The 14,551-nt window shown below is 46.8% G+C and overlaps 1 protein-coding gene across 1 annotated transcript in view; it reads right to left on the bottom strand.

Annotated features, from left to right (window-relative positions):
- NUDC (nuclear distribution C, dynein complex regulator) overlaps nt 1-12,975 on the bottom strand; it is a 291,087-nt gene extending 278,112 nt beyond the window's left edge. The window contains exon 1 of the mRNA XM_069622881.1: nt 12,655-12,975. Coding sequence (XP_069478982.1) covers nt 12,655-12,729 — 75 coding nt within the window. The 5' untranslated portion in view covers nt 12,730-12,975. The remainder of the gene's footprint in view (nt 1-12,654) is intronic.
- Between the last annotated feature and the right edge of the window lie 1,576 nt (nt 12,976-14,551).

The raw sequence follows: 14,551 nt of genomic DNA, 5'->3' as shown, positions 1-14,551 counted from the left end.
CTCGACTTGGAGGAAAGATGAAGGTCGTTGCACTACCAGGGAAGAACCCAGCCGCGGAGTCTTCCGGTTAAAGGTGGTACCTTTGTTTCGCGGTAAAACGTGGTATCCCGGTTGCCGGGGTGCTTGGCACGGGCAAGGCGGCCACGAGATACGTCGGGAAAGCGAAAAGACGGTGAAATTGGTTATCCCCACCAGTCAAAGGAAGAAGACTCTCCGGCGGGAGATCTCCTCTGTCGTTGGGAAAAGTGGTGAGGCAGTCCAGCAGGGCTCCACCGGTGGTGGTGTCGTGGCAGGTCGGCTCAGCTTCTCCCTCGTCGGATTCTTAGGTCCTGTGGCGACTTCTGAAGTTACAGTCCCCAAAGCCCTGCTTTTATGCAGCAAACCCCCATTCACTCAGCCTAGCTGTCACTCAAACATGCTAAGTGGTTGGGCCAATCAGGACGGAGTGCGACTTGAGTTGCCTAGGCAACTCAAGTCCAGGGTGCCTAAATTTCCCTCCACCCCTCCTAAGTACCCCAGACAGAGTGGCACCACTTTGAGGGCTCCTGTGGAGAAGCCTGCCAAAAAGTGGAACAAAGGGCTCGACTTGGGTTGGAGTCACAGAAGAGAACAAAAACGCCATTTTAGAATCAAGTTTTGGCAAAAAACACCAACACTGAGGGTGCTGTGTAACACACATCACAAAAACACATGAAGCCCTATGGAGTAAAAGACCCCATAGCCCATTAAACACATCTAGATTCAAAGAACCACACTCAAATCATGTCCAAGAGTGAGGGTAAAAGAGTCTCACTCTTGGCAGGAGAAAAAAATAAGAACCCCAAAAAATCCAGCAAAGCTGCTGGGGGACTCACTAGGTTAGGAAATTCAGCCTAAACAGAGAATTCTCCCCAACACTGTGTGGGAAGAACAGGTAGAGGAAGATGCATTGGAGGATGCGCATGTGTACGTAGTAGTTTTTTTTTGTCACTGAATTGATGTGAAGTGATAGTGTGAGTTCTAAGTCCATAGTGCATCCAAGGTGTTTCACTGTGTCAGAGGTAGAGGGCCTAGAGTTTCAACGATGCTTGGTGTGCCATTGGGTTTGGTGTTCACTTAATACCTTCTGAGGGGAAGCAAAGCACATCCTCTTACCCACTGCCCAGGTCTACTGATGAACTATATATTTGCATTCCTGAAAAGACCGCTGCTTGAGGAAGGACTAAAGCACTGCACCAGCATCCTTCGACGCTCCGAAGAGACCCTGGGTCGAAGCTTTGTCTATCCAGAAGGAAGTGAAGTAACCCACTGCTGTGCTCCATTCCGCTGATCCGGTGGCAACAACGGATAACCCCACTCTTGCTGGAAGGACTCATCTCCCTGAAGCTCCTGGTGGTGCATGCATCGCCAGATCCAAAAGCAGGCACCCCTTCACTGTCAGGTGTCCGACGGCTCTCTGTGCCAAAATGCCTTGAGATTCATCATCCCAAGACATCAGAAAAGTGCCCTGGTCCCACCTTTGCAGTCTGAGGAGCTCCAGGGGCCTGTGCTGCCTCTGATCCTGCAAGTGCACCGACAAACTACCCCCCCGTCCTTCTTTGACTGGTTCCTCTCCAGCATGACTTTGCAAGCTTTTCTTCAATACTGGTTCTTCCTCGGGGTCCCCTCAGGATGACCCCCACAGTCAGAAGACGGGGGAACCCTGCATCGAGGACTGCAGCAACATTGTGTTTTATCACCTCTGGAACTACCCTCGCACTTCGAATAACCAGATCATCAATAATCGTAATCATTCTGGCGAAGTGTCTCGCCCCTTTGTTTATTTCTGCATTTCTGAGCCCCCTCTTCATTATCAAGAGTCTTCTGTGGGCTTCTCACCACCAGCGCTCTAAAGGCTTCTGCTTGGAACACTCGCAGAAAGTAACTTATTGTTGTCTAATACTATCCCAAATCCACACAATTAGTCTCCTCTAACCTTTCTGGCGTAGATAGAAAATGCGTGTTGCTTACCTGCAACTGCATTTTATCTTGTAGGAAAAGCGCTTTTCTGAACTTCAAAAACTCTTGTTGAAACTGCTTTACTTGTAGATTGTAGCATCTTTTGTTTTACAAAATTTACTTACCTGCAAGTGTAGTGTTTTTTCTCTTGCCTTATATGAAGATATTTTTATTTTAAAAAATGATAGTGTGGACATGCTCTCATTTGGTGAAGTGTGTACTGTACCCGTAACTACCCCACTGCATCTTCTTAGAGTTAGGCCTGGGTTGGTATGCCACATGACCACTTAGTGATTCTCTCAAACTCTTCAGGCTCTCTAACAGTAGCCACGTCAGGGAGATAAAGCTAAAGACCATGACCACAGTGCTTAAGAAAAACCTTCCCAACACTCACATTTAAAACGGTTCATTGATGGCAATAACTTCTGTGGGAAAAATTGGGCATCATTATTGCTTGTTTGTACTGCCAGAAGTAATGGTTTTAAAATGTGATCCTTTTTCTCTCGAAGGTAGTGTCAAAATGTCATTGCTCTTAGGAGTTGGTATTGCCTGCCTTTTCCTCCTAAAATTCAACTGGATGTCATAAGAGCTTTATTGAAAGATTTTTCCTGTTCCCAAGACAGAGTTTTTCATATGCAGATGGGTTTGTGCTAACTTGCCGGCTCATAAGACTGCAGGACAGATTGCTTAAAGGCGCAGCAACATCCTGGACGGAGCCCCCAAATGTTCCCTTATTGGACATTTGTAGGGCAGCCACCTGCATGGCCCCTAACACTTTCACCAAGCAGTACAGGCAAAATTTGACTTGGCATGCCCCTTGCGTTTTTGGGATTGGGGTTCTGAGTTCAGAAAACGGCACTGGTTCTTGTAACTTCGAAACAAAAAGGAGAGGAGGGTGTGCAGCTTTGTTCTGTGCACTGTATGATTCAGGACATAATATATAAGGGCCATGGACTATTATATCAAGAGATCATACCTATTGCATGGTCCGATCACTATGCTCAGATCTTTACTATTCAAAATGATAAGAAAAAAATAACTCAGTAGAAGGGGGATCCTTTCGCATATTTAAAAGATCTTAATAAAATACAGGTCCTGATCTTTATCAGACCTGCTTCCTTACAGCTCTAATGTTAATGGTCAACACTATTTTTCTCTCTAATATGACCATTTTACGGAAAGTCTTATACTACAGCCCCTATAAAAGTGGGAGCAACCCCCACCCAAAAAACATAAGCCCAACAAATGGTATTCTGAGTCTCTTAAGGTTTAAAAGAAGGATTATCGCAGGAAAGACCAGCTCCCTCTCCCACATGAACGACTTCAATAATTTCTTTATGAATAAAGTGAACACCATTCGATCCAATAGTGAGCTACAACTATCTACCTCTCATGCCGCTCTTCCCAACTCTGATTCTTCAATTCTTCCTTCACATTTTACTCAGTCACATGCAAACAAATATCTGCTCTGCTTTCAAATTTGAAACCCACTAACTATAATGATGATCCTATTCTAGCTTCCCTGGTGAAGTGTCACGCTGCTGAATTAAGACAATTTATCGTTGGCTTTGCAAACTCTCTCTTGCAAGGTACTGTTCCTAAGGAACTGTGAAAAACCAGAGGGTGTTTCACAACCTAGTCCGCAGGTATCCCGTACTCGGGTGACCAGGGAAGGGCCATCGCTTTTTATCCTGACCGTGGTAGTGGACAAGCGAGGGAGGATCTCCTGTGTTGGAGGTCCTCGGGGGGTGGGTGAGAAGTACCCAATGGTGAGACATAGTAACCCCCTTTTTCCAACCCATCTTACCCCGATCACTGCTTATTTTATGGGCAACTACAGCTCTGATAATTCCTCCCTACGTTACATTTTCAACACTACTGAAATGAGGTAGGTGAGGCATTAGTTAAGGCAGATTACCTCTACTGATTTACAATGGCTCTGTCCCTGTAATGAGGCCAGGCAGAGCCAGTTACGTAATACCAACCATATGCATCTGTCACTTGTTAACACGGCTATTCAGGCGATTAAAAGGTGGCGCCCACAGGCACACTCTGAGCGAGGCTGGGTACGAGAAAGAACAGCTTTTCCAGGGCTGATGTGAACCAGGCGATTGAAATTGAAAGGCCAAGGGGCTGATCTGCAGTTACGAATATCGAGAGAGAGCCAGGCGAGAACGGGAAGCCATAAGCGTTCCTAGTTTGAAACCGAGTTAGCATAAGAAAGAAACCTTCAGGGTACTCGAAAGCGTCCCGCGACCCTCCCGGGTGAGCGACAGAGTTAAGGAATAGCAGAGGAGGCGTTGGAAACAGCCGTGACTGCTGCATGGAGAGGGTTAATGAAAGAAGATTGATTAACACAACCAGTGAGTTACGAAGGCAACAAAAGTCTGGTTTGTGTGAAAAGCAAAAGTAACTAACGCGAAAATTGAAGGTTGGCCGTGTGCCGATAAAACGCATTGTGAAAAGGACAATTGCTGAATTGTATACAAATTAACCGAGTGGTCCTGCGACGCAACATCGCATATTCAAAAGTCTCTGTGAAATGTTCTGAGTTGATTGGAAATCAAAAGCAAGAAAGCAGCAGCGATACTGAAAGAAGTTGAATGAATGTAAAGCAAAGTATGTGAACTCTGAATCTGCCAAGAGGGCAAAAGTTATGAACTGTGAAAAAGGCCAAGAGGCAAACCAAAGATAATACGAAACAAGTACTAAGAGCCATGGGTGTTGTAAACAGAGGAAGATTGTGGATTGTAAAATTATTGAGAGGTCGAAGTGGTCATGCAGGGGTCAAGGTAACATCTGTGCAGTTTCGAAAGTCTTCAACAGTGAAAAGACACCCGAGACAAAAACGTGGGGAGGGGACCCCCCAGAAAGGAAAGACAGGCCCGAGCCCGGCATAGGTAAGCCTGTGCACAGCTGTGTGATAAATAAGACGAGAGGCAGGCTTGGGCCTGGCGCAGGAAAGCCTGTGGTGAATTGTGGGAAAGTAAAGGTCAAAAGTGGAACTGTATATTTATGACGAGGTCTAAGGAAATGATTGAACTACTAGAAGCCGAATCCTGAACTGTCAAAAAGTGTACAAGACTGTGCCATCCACCTATACTATTTAGAAAGCTCTCTAGACCAGAGGTGTTGAACGTGGGGAAGGGAGCTGCTATTGAAGCCATTCTAACATTTCTTTTGAGACCTTTTGTGTTCCCATAATGCATTTTGTCATTAGAAGTAGGGCAAGCTTACTTTTTAGCATAGCATTCTAACATTTCTTTTGAGACATTTCTTATTCCCATAACGCATTTTGTCATTAGAAGTAGGGCAAGCTTACTTTTTAGCATAGCTGTAACGCTCACCTGATTCCTGTAGAGGCGCCGGTCTTGACTGGGCGTATACCGTATCTTCAAAGGTGATGTGTAACACACGGCTGGCTCTTTGGGCTGGACCTCTGTGCACTGTATGTCTGACTCGAAGGGTAAGATGTCTGCAGATAGAAAATATGGGATTAATGAACTGGGTTATAGAATGTCTCTCTCTTCTTCCCTTTCTCTTCTCCTGTAGGACCCCAAAGGTTAACGCTCTCACCTTAGGTAAGTGAACGCCGTGCTCTCCATCTGCCTCGGGGCAGGGTGCTGTAACCAGTTTCTTCACTGGATAAGGGGAGCAGGCCTCTTGACTTCAGAGGACTGCTGTCCGTCGTTTACTGCACGAACGGTAAGTTTCGAGTAATTCTAATGTCTTTAAAAAGTCTTTAGTAATGATGTCTCTTGTTTTGCAGGGTTCCGGCGATGGCGGATGACGGGCTGAAGTGAGTTGAAGATGGAGCTCGTGTGATGAATAGAAGCGCCTGGAAGCACGTAAGTAAGCGCTTGTTGCCTGCTTCACGATGCGCTCTAACTGTCTTTTTATTTTGCAGGTACAAGTTCGGAGCGGCTGCAGGGTGCCGGAATACCCACTGGGTTAGATGTGGAAAGGAGTAATGGCACGTGAGTATTAAAGTTCCCCAATGTCTTTAAACGCACCTTGTTTTGTCTTTCAGATGCGGGGTGCAGCGCCGAAGGCCTCCGGAGCGTGCGAAGAGTTGGTAAGCTTTTGTCTTTCAGATGCCGGAATGCAGTGCGAAGACCTCCGGAGCGCACGAAGAGTAGGTAAGCCTTTGTCTTTCAGATGCCGGAATGCAGCGCGAGGCGTTGGTGACAGCCGATGGACCAGGTAAGTGAAGAGCTGTCACTGAAGACCGTAATGCTAACCTGTTCTTTCTTGTCTTTATAGGTGTTGCTGAAGACTGGATTCAGGATGGTAAGCCTTTTTCCTTAGGCCCAGGATCAGATGCAGAAGACACGATGAGCGTTCTGCTGCAGAGGATGCAGAATAACGCAAAGCAAGATTCATCCATCGGGTGTGGTTTAAATAGCCTCCTGTAGTGCTTAGGTGTCTCCTTCCACAGCCACGCCTAGGTAAGAAAGGAGTTCCTGCTTTCCAGAAGAGTTCCAGTGTTCTGAACCTAGGGAGTGGCTCCTGCCCCACCCAACAGGAAAAGTAGTTCCAAACAGAAGAGGATCAGAGGCTCAACTGGCAGGCAAGTAAGCAGCATGGTCTGCTGCAGGTAAGTCCACCCAAGCATTATGAGCCCGGCGCTTCCAGCGCTGGGACTGGGCATATTTATGAGCCTGGTGCCACTGGCGCCAGGACTGGGTCCAAAAGGTCCCAATTGGGACTGGTTGGCACTCGGAACCTGGGTTATGGATCTGCTTCCAAGGGAGTTGGGAAAACCCTGACCTTTTGGAAGCAGAGATCATGACAATAGCATTCTAACATTTCTTTTGAGACCTTTTGTATTCCCATAACGCATTTTGTCATTAGAAGTAGGGCAAGCTTACTTTTTAGCATAGGCTTTTTTATTTGACTAGACAGACTAGGACTGTTGATTATTTATTTAATGGTCGAGATTACTCCCACTCTAGTGTTACGGCCAGTTAGGAACTCTACCAACCCAACCAAAATAACAAATAAAGGGTTTCGAAACTTGTATTTATTGTGTCTACTATTGATAACATGTCTTCCTTACAGAGCCTCAATGATCTTTCCTAACTCCATTACTAAAGAAACCCTCTTTAGATCACAACCTACTTGCAAATTACAGTGCAAGGAAAGTTAGGTGAAGTACTGCGCCGAGATTTATAGAAAAACACAATTGTTTATGAAAACAGTTTGGAATGTATTAATTGTCCATTTAGAATCATTTGGTACTGTATCCCAGTCCTAAGTGGGGTCTAGATCTTATTAGAAACCTCCAATTTTCAGCCAGCATTAACCTGATGGTGGCAATTGCAAAATGTTTCTCCCTTTATCAGGTTTTGTGAAGGCGTTACACAATAAAACACTGTTATAGGCAGGAAAAGCCTGTTGTATTAGTCACAGTCAAATTGCAGACGATAAAGGGACACATTCATCATGTTAACCAGTGGAATGTCTCGTCATTCCACTGGTTACCAGTACAACAGTGGATCCTTTTCAACATCATCTTTCTTCTTTTTAAGTGCCTTCATGGCTTGGACCCAACCTACCTCGTTTCCAAGATCAGCCTTTATGTCCCAGCACGACCTTTACGATCGTCAGCTCAACATTTCTTGTCGATACATACACTTTGTCCATCATGAAGATTGGTGCTTTTCAGTATTCGGTCCTCGTGCCTGGAATTCTCTACCTCCCAAACTTCGGAAACTGGATTCTTTTCCTATGTATCTCAGAAGAAGCTTAAAATGCATATCTTTCTCTAAACTTCTCCAATATTGTAGGCATAATGTTCCTCTCCAGGGAATTAGCGCAATACAAATAAATGAATTGAAACGAAAATGATAGACCCCTACCATAAGCATTGGTCAGGAATCCTCAAAAGAAGTCCTGGAAATGGGAAAAGTAAGCAGCAGTTGAAGGTAATGCTCACAGTATTTTCAACCTGCCTCTTACACCCAGGATGTATGAACCAAGGGCCTGCGCACAGGATGGATGAAGAAGGGGCCTAGAGTCCAAGGGTAGGAATACCCAAGTATTGCAGAGGTACACATACCTCCAGGATGGATGGGGCTAACAAAAATAGACGTGGATAGCGGTTACTGTATGAGGGGTAAAACGCAAATGTAAGTACTATGACAAGAAGAATAAGAATAGGAGTAAAGATAGCTTGCGGCACAGCTTATCCGAACTATGCTGACGACACGCAAGTCCTCCTTCCTCTCTCTGGCATTTATGAACAAGACTCCATGACTCTGCATCTGGTCTACTCCACCATCCAACCCTGGATGGCAGCAAACGGACCATGCCTCAATGGGGATAAAAACATAAATCCTCATTGTTGGCCCCATGGAAATTCTCAGTAAACTGGATAAAGAATACAGCACTTTTATGGTAGACAACACTGCTACCTGTCTCACCTTCAGTTAAGACTGTGGGGGTTTACCTTGACTCTACACTGCCTATGACTCGCCAGGTCAGCGCAATTGCCTCTTCGGCGGCATGCACAAGGAAACTCATTAATTCAGTTAGGCCATACCTTTACAAACAAAGTTTCCTCTCAATAGCTAGGGCCACCATTGGGGATAGACTCGATTATTCCAATGCACTCTCTGCTGGAACATCGTCTAGTAACCTGCACACTTCAAATTGTTCAAAATAATTAGCCAAAGAGCTGCATTAAACATTTCCAAAAGAGAGGAGATCTGCCAGGCGCGGGGTCCATTGGCTTCCCGTCAAAGAGTGCATCACTTTTACAACTTTGTCCATAAAACACAAATGATTTATGCTCACAGCCCTCTCCTACCTCTCAGGCAAAATTGTCAGAAATAACTCTACTAGGCCCAAAAGAACCAATTAAACCAAACAGTTGATCATCCCCACTGTCAAAAGGGCCAAAGCAGGAGGTGCCAGTTACCCCTTCCTTGCGCCCAAACCCTGAAACTCTCTACCAATCACTCCCCACCCTCAGGAATCAGACCTCTCTCATGGCCTTCCGGGAAGCCCTCAAAACCACTCTTCAACTAGCCCCACTGGCCCCGTCTCCTCCCTTCCTCATCACCTGGTCAGTTGCTATTTCACTGCTCTTGTTTTTTCCATCATAGTCTTTGTTTGCTGCACTCCCCCTCTCCCCCCCACCCCCACTGTTCATTGTTCACTGTTGCAAAGGTTCAAATGAATGTAACCACGAACCTTCGTTTGTTAAGGTTCTCTATAACCTCGAACCACCCGTTTTATGCCCGCCACTTCACTTTCATCTTTTTTTCCTGTAACTAAGCTAAGTACTGCATGCAACAGCCCCACGATGCCCAAGGGCGGCTTTGTGCGCTTTACAAATGTAAAAAATAAATAAAATAAAGATGATTACCGGTAGGTACTGAAAACATTATTAGCAAGACTAAAAATGTACGTATTCAATTACCAAAGCTGAAATGTCACAGATACCAAGCCCACCCCCATCATCAAACCAACTTTTGTTTTCCTACCTGCCTGTTTAGCATCACTTCTACTCACAAAACACTCTTTATATCCAAGATCACCTCACTTGTGCCCCTACACCTTTAATCATCATATTACATGTACCTCAGTCATATACTCCTCAAGGTTAATTCCACCATACAAACCCCTCTCCAAGCGACTGACAACCAGTCTCCCCATCACCTATGATGACAACCCCTCCATAATTTAAATGGACGGATCCCGAAATTAAGCTACTTGACTGGTACAGTTAAATGTCAGATATTGGAGCTAAGGGAGACAACCAATGTATGATTGGAGAACAGAGAAAGAATGTGAAGTCCCTCCAAGCAGTTCTGGTTGCCCAATATTGGTGACATGGTAGGTGTAATTCTCTGCTGTCCAAAAAGAGGCTCCGCCTGTTGTGTGCCAAAGTTACGAAAAAGGCATGAAGTGCAGGAGATCTAAAAGAGACAGCAAAGAGAGGCGCCTGGCACAGCCTCACCATGCTGGATGCCATGCATAGATTTTCGTGGGCCAGTCTGAAGGCCAAGGACGGTCCTCTGCATGGCACTGGAGCGCTCATTGTGCTCCAAGCTGCTCTGCTACAGTGGTACTGTCGGAGCCCTCTGTATGAAAAATTGCTCCTGGCCCACTGTTTAAATATGGATTATAAGAAGGGGTATAAGGAAGTGCTCCAAGTTATCTGAATGCACGTCTTAGCGATACACTGGGCATCACTGATCAGGCCCTGGCGTGGCTATGCTCCTTTCTCTCCGACACTTCCCAGGAGAAATGTGGGTCTTTTCTCTACCCTATCACTCTCTCTACGTGCGTTGTCCCCCATGGATCTAACCTATCCCCCTGTTTTTTTCAATGGCTACATGGCCCCCCTGGCCCGTATGATACCCACCTTCACCTCCAACTTTGTGTTACGCGGATGACACGCAGCTCTCCTTTAGGCTACCCTCGGCCTCTTCTTCCTCACTCATACCTGACTGTCTGCAATTCAGTCATGGTGTGCTGCAAACAACCTCTACCTCAATGGGAGTTAGACATTAGGCCAGAGGTCTTCAAACTGTGGGGCACGCCCCCCCAGGGGGGCGCAGCCGCATCCCAGCGGGGGCGCCAGATCCCAGCATAAAATGTAAAAATATATATATATATATATATATATATTTTTTTTAGCTTGGAGGAAATGGGAAGTGGCAGCTCACATGGTCAGACTGGACCATAAACGGTTTTAGGCACCAATGAAAAAATGGCCAGCAGTTGCAAATGGATATTCAGTCCTTTAGTCACAGACTGTTCGAATAGTACCCAAGGGGTTGTTTTTTGTTCAAATGTAAACAAATTGTGATATTTAAAGAATATTTATACAGCAACAATGGTCAAAACTACCAGCTGCATAGTGAAGTAACTCCTCAAACTGGCCCACATTCGCACAAAAAGTGGCCCATTTTGACTGGCCTACACTAGCATTGTGCATTTTTGGTACGGTCATCGCCCTATTGCCCTATAGGCCAATCCAAGCCTGCCGGCTCATTCATAATGGGTGAGGGGGCGTCCACCCACTGGCCACCTCACCCATTATGGAAGAGCCGAGGAGCGAGCCCAGTGAAACACTGGGCACTCCCTCTGCTGCTTTTTCCAGCTGAGGGAGTGCTCCTGGGCTGGCTGAACTGTCAAAGGGAAACACTGTTTGCCTTTCACAGTTAATTTCCCCAGCCGCACATGATCACTGAGCCATGCAACGCTGGGGGTGTTTTGCTTTGCCAGCCTTGCATAGCTCATTGGAAATGCTGGCTAGGGCACTGCATGTCTATGTGCGAGGGGGTGCTCCTGCGCCTCCTCGCACATACGGGCAGAGCAACCTGGAGCGGAGCATTTTAGTAACCATGTGCAGGCTCCTGCAGAAGGTACCTTTATGGCGATTTTTTATTTAAATGCGTATGGATGTGTGTATGCTTGTGTTATGGGACTGTGGTGGGAGCAGGATGGGCGGCAGCACTGGGATAGTGGTGGGAGTAAGGTGGGGAGAGCCCAGGGTCTGTTCTGGGAGTACAGTGCGGTGACGGCACGCAAAGTTTCATAGCGATTTCTACATACTGTCCATCTGGCACTTTTGGGGGGGCCTGGCCTGCCCAAACTTTGCTCAAGGGGGGCACAGGCCAAAAAAAGTTTGAAGACCATTGCATTAGACAGAGATTATCCTCATCGGGACCCCTGCTCCTGCCTTCCCTCTTTCTCTCTGGGTGGTCGCAAGGGCACAGCCACGAGCAGGGATGATCGGAGACAGTCTTCCTGGCAGTTACAGGCGAGTGCAACAGCTAAGGGATCGTCATATCTAGGATGTTGCCCAGAGAGCCAACATGAATTTGTTTATACAGTGCAAGCAGTACTGGCATTTTTGAGCATGCAACCATCCTAAATATATTTTGTCAGTGGCAATACTGCCATATTGTGGCAACCGGCATCTTGAAGCAATGCTGGCATATACTGTGGAGGCAGTACTGTGGTGGACAAAGACTTTATCCAAGTCGACTGAAAAATGCTCTTTGCACTGTTGGTGATAGGGTAGCTGTTGCGTTTTTTTCATGGGTTATCACAGAAAACTAAATATGGTGCGTTTCCCACCCCTACCTTTTAAAACCAATTAATAGTAAAAACTTCCAGGTTTCATTTATGAAGGAATCACGCGCTATACTGACATACTCATTAGTGGGAAATAGGTACGAGCCTCCTGTCAAATAACGTTATTTATCAACTGAATGTCCTGGATTTTTGAACCCTTTAATGTTTTAGTGTGTAGTTATGTTGAGGAGCTTTTCACTGCACATAAATAAACGCTCAAGAAGCATATGTGATTTGTTTTGAACTATGGATCTGTAACATGGAAGCTTTGCTTAGCTCATTTCGCAGGCATTTGGTGAGTGTCATAAAAATATCTTATTTCACACGACCGAGCCTAGGCAGTGGGACCTTTTATAGTTATCCATTTGTGCAGAATTCCTGTCCGTAAAATTCATGGTTTGTCAATTTTTCTGTAGTAACTGCCCAGAATTCTTGTCACCCTACGGTTATCGCCCCTCATGCCCCAAATCACTCAGAGCCCATTAGCCACCATGACCTTCAAGAACTCTTACATCCATCCGTCCCTGATGCCTCCCCCACCCATTCCCGTCTCCTATTTTCCGATTACCCCCTCCAGCTCACCTCCTGGATGCCCCCATCGTGCTGCTGTGCCATGGCCAGCAGCATCCCGTCGAACCTCTCCTCTGCTTCGGTCATTGTCTGTTGCGGGCAGCACGCTCTTCGCTTCTCCGCGTAATATAATTTTGCAGGTTTTGAACCCCGATAAACCCCAAATTACTATCACTTAGGCTCTGAAGGTGTGACACAGCACCCTACAGTCACACGCTCAGTATACAGGATCCACTTCCGGCTCAAGCAGTCTGACGTTGCCACAATACAGCCTCAACCAATACGGGGTCTCTGTGCTGACAGCGTGCGCTCCAATAGGCAGATGCTTTAGCTAATCAGGGGTGAGGCGGATGTAATTTGTTCTGGGAGCGCGGCGCTGGTTGGTGCTGAGGCGGGAACTTTCCAGAGGCTGCTGCCGGCTTTCACTATAGCTGCTACTGTTGGAGCACGGTAGAACACCACGGTATTGTGGTATCCAGTGTTTTTACGGGTTTTTTTTCCATCAGGGCTTTCATTCCCAAAAAATGGAGGGGTCAAACTAAAAAAAAAAAAAAAAGTAGTTTGGAGAGGCGCTAAAAAATTTTTGGGGAAAAAGTGAGGTGGGGAGGGGCGCTGCGTGGCATTTTTGAAAGCTTGTAGTGAGTACAGGAGAGAAGAGAAAGAAAGGAGTTAAAGCGAGGTGGGCGGAGGAGATTGTCGGAAAGCGCCCATAGAAGGCATTATGGTTAACTGTGTGTCGACTGTGTAGAGTCTCTCAGACCTTCCAAATGAAAGCTAAGCATAATACAAAGAAAAAGCGAGAAAGGACACAGACACGGAGGGGATGTGGGTGTTAAGAGAAAGCACGAGAGGGAGACCCAAAGCACAGTGGTGGGCGAAGTTAAAGGAAGCATATTGATGATATTATATTTAGTGATTATGGGCCGCTGTAGGAGACTTCCAATTGTAAAACGGAAAGAGGGACAGAGATTGGAGAAGCAAGCGACTGGAAAAGATAGAAACGCAAAGAGAGGGCACGCGCAACCTGGGTAGATTGCAGAGAGCAGTATACCCATTCACTTGTTCTCAGGTGTCACTCTCCTCCCCAGGCCTTTTTGCCATCGTCTTCCGTGACTCCTTTCTCCCCGTGTCATCACCAGCATGTCCCTTCTTTCACTCACCCTCACCATGTCAACTGCCCCTTCTTCCCCCAGGCCGCTCTGTCACCAGCATGTCCCTTCATCCTTAATGTCTCCAGACTCAAAACTAATCTGGTCAGCCCCCTTCTCAAGGCCCCCCTCACCAGTCCTTTCCTCTCTGTGCACGTTCAGATGTTCTCCTCCCTGTGCCCCTTCCAATGTAACCTGTCCTCAGGGATGTGATGGGCGAGCCGGTGCTTCGGGCCGCCCCGTACTAACACGCACATGCATACAAGCACTGAGACATGACGCATGCGACCATGCTTTCCAAGGTCCCGTCTGCAACTGCCACATGGACGTTCTTTATTCAAAACGCGCATGTGCAACCCAAAATGAGGTTTGCGCATGCGCCGTGTACACTGACAACGTCACATCCCTTTTTTCTTTAATTAAAACAAACCAATAACATAACAGTCCAACATATAAACAATGAATGTCCCCGTACGGGATCGCTGACCTGACTCGGACGCCGGCTCAGTCTCCCGAGTCCAGCACGTAGTCCTTCAGCCCAGCCGGCGATTATGTCGCACCGTATATCGGGGACTGTTTTGGGGGGTCGCTCTTGGGCACTCCACCCGCGGCAGCCCTTCCGGTGGGGTGTCCGTTCCGGGGCTCTCCGTCCCCGTGTCCGCTGGGGATCCTTCGTCAGGGCCTCCCTCCTCACCGGGAACGTCCACCTTCTTAAAAAAAGATTGGTTGCGGGTGATGGTCCCTCGCTCGATGGCCGCGGT

This window comes from Ambystoma mexicanum, chromosome 11 (genome assembly GCF_040938575.1).
Source record: "Ambystoma mexicanum isolate Mex_15411 chromosome 11, UKY_AmexF1_1, whole genome shotgun sequence".
NCBI classification, from domain to species: Eukaryota; Metazoa; Chordata; class Amphibia; order Caudata; family Ambystomatidae; genus Ambystoma; species Ambystoma mexicanum.
This window is presented reverse-complemented; position numbering and strand designations above follow the sequence as displayed.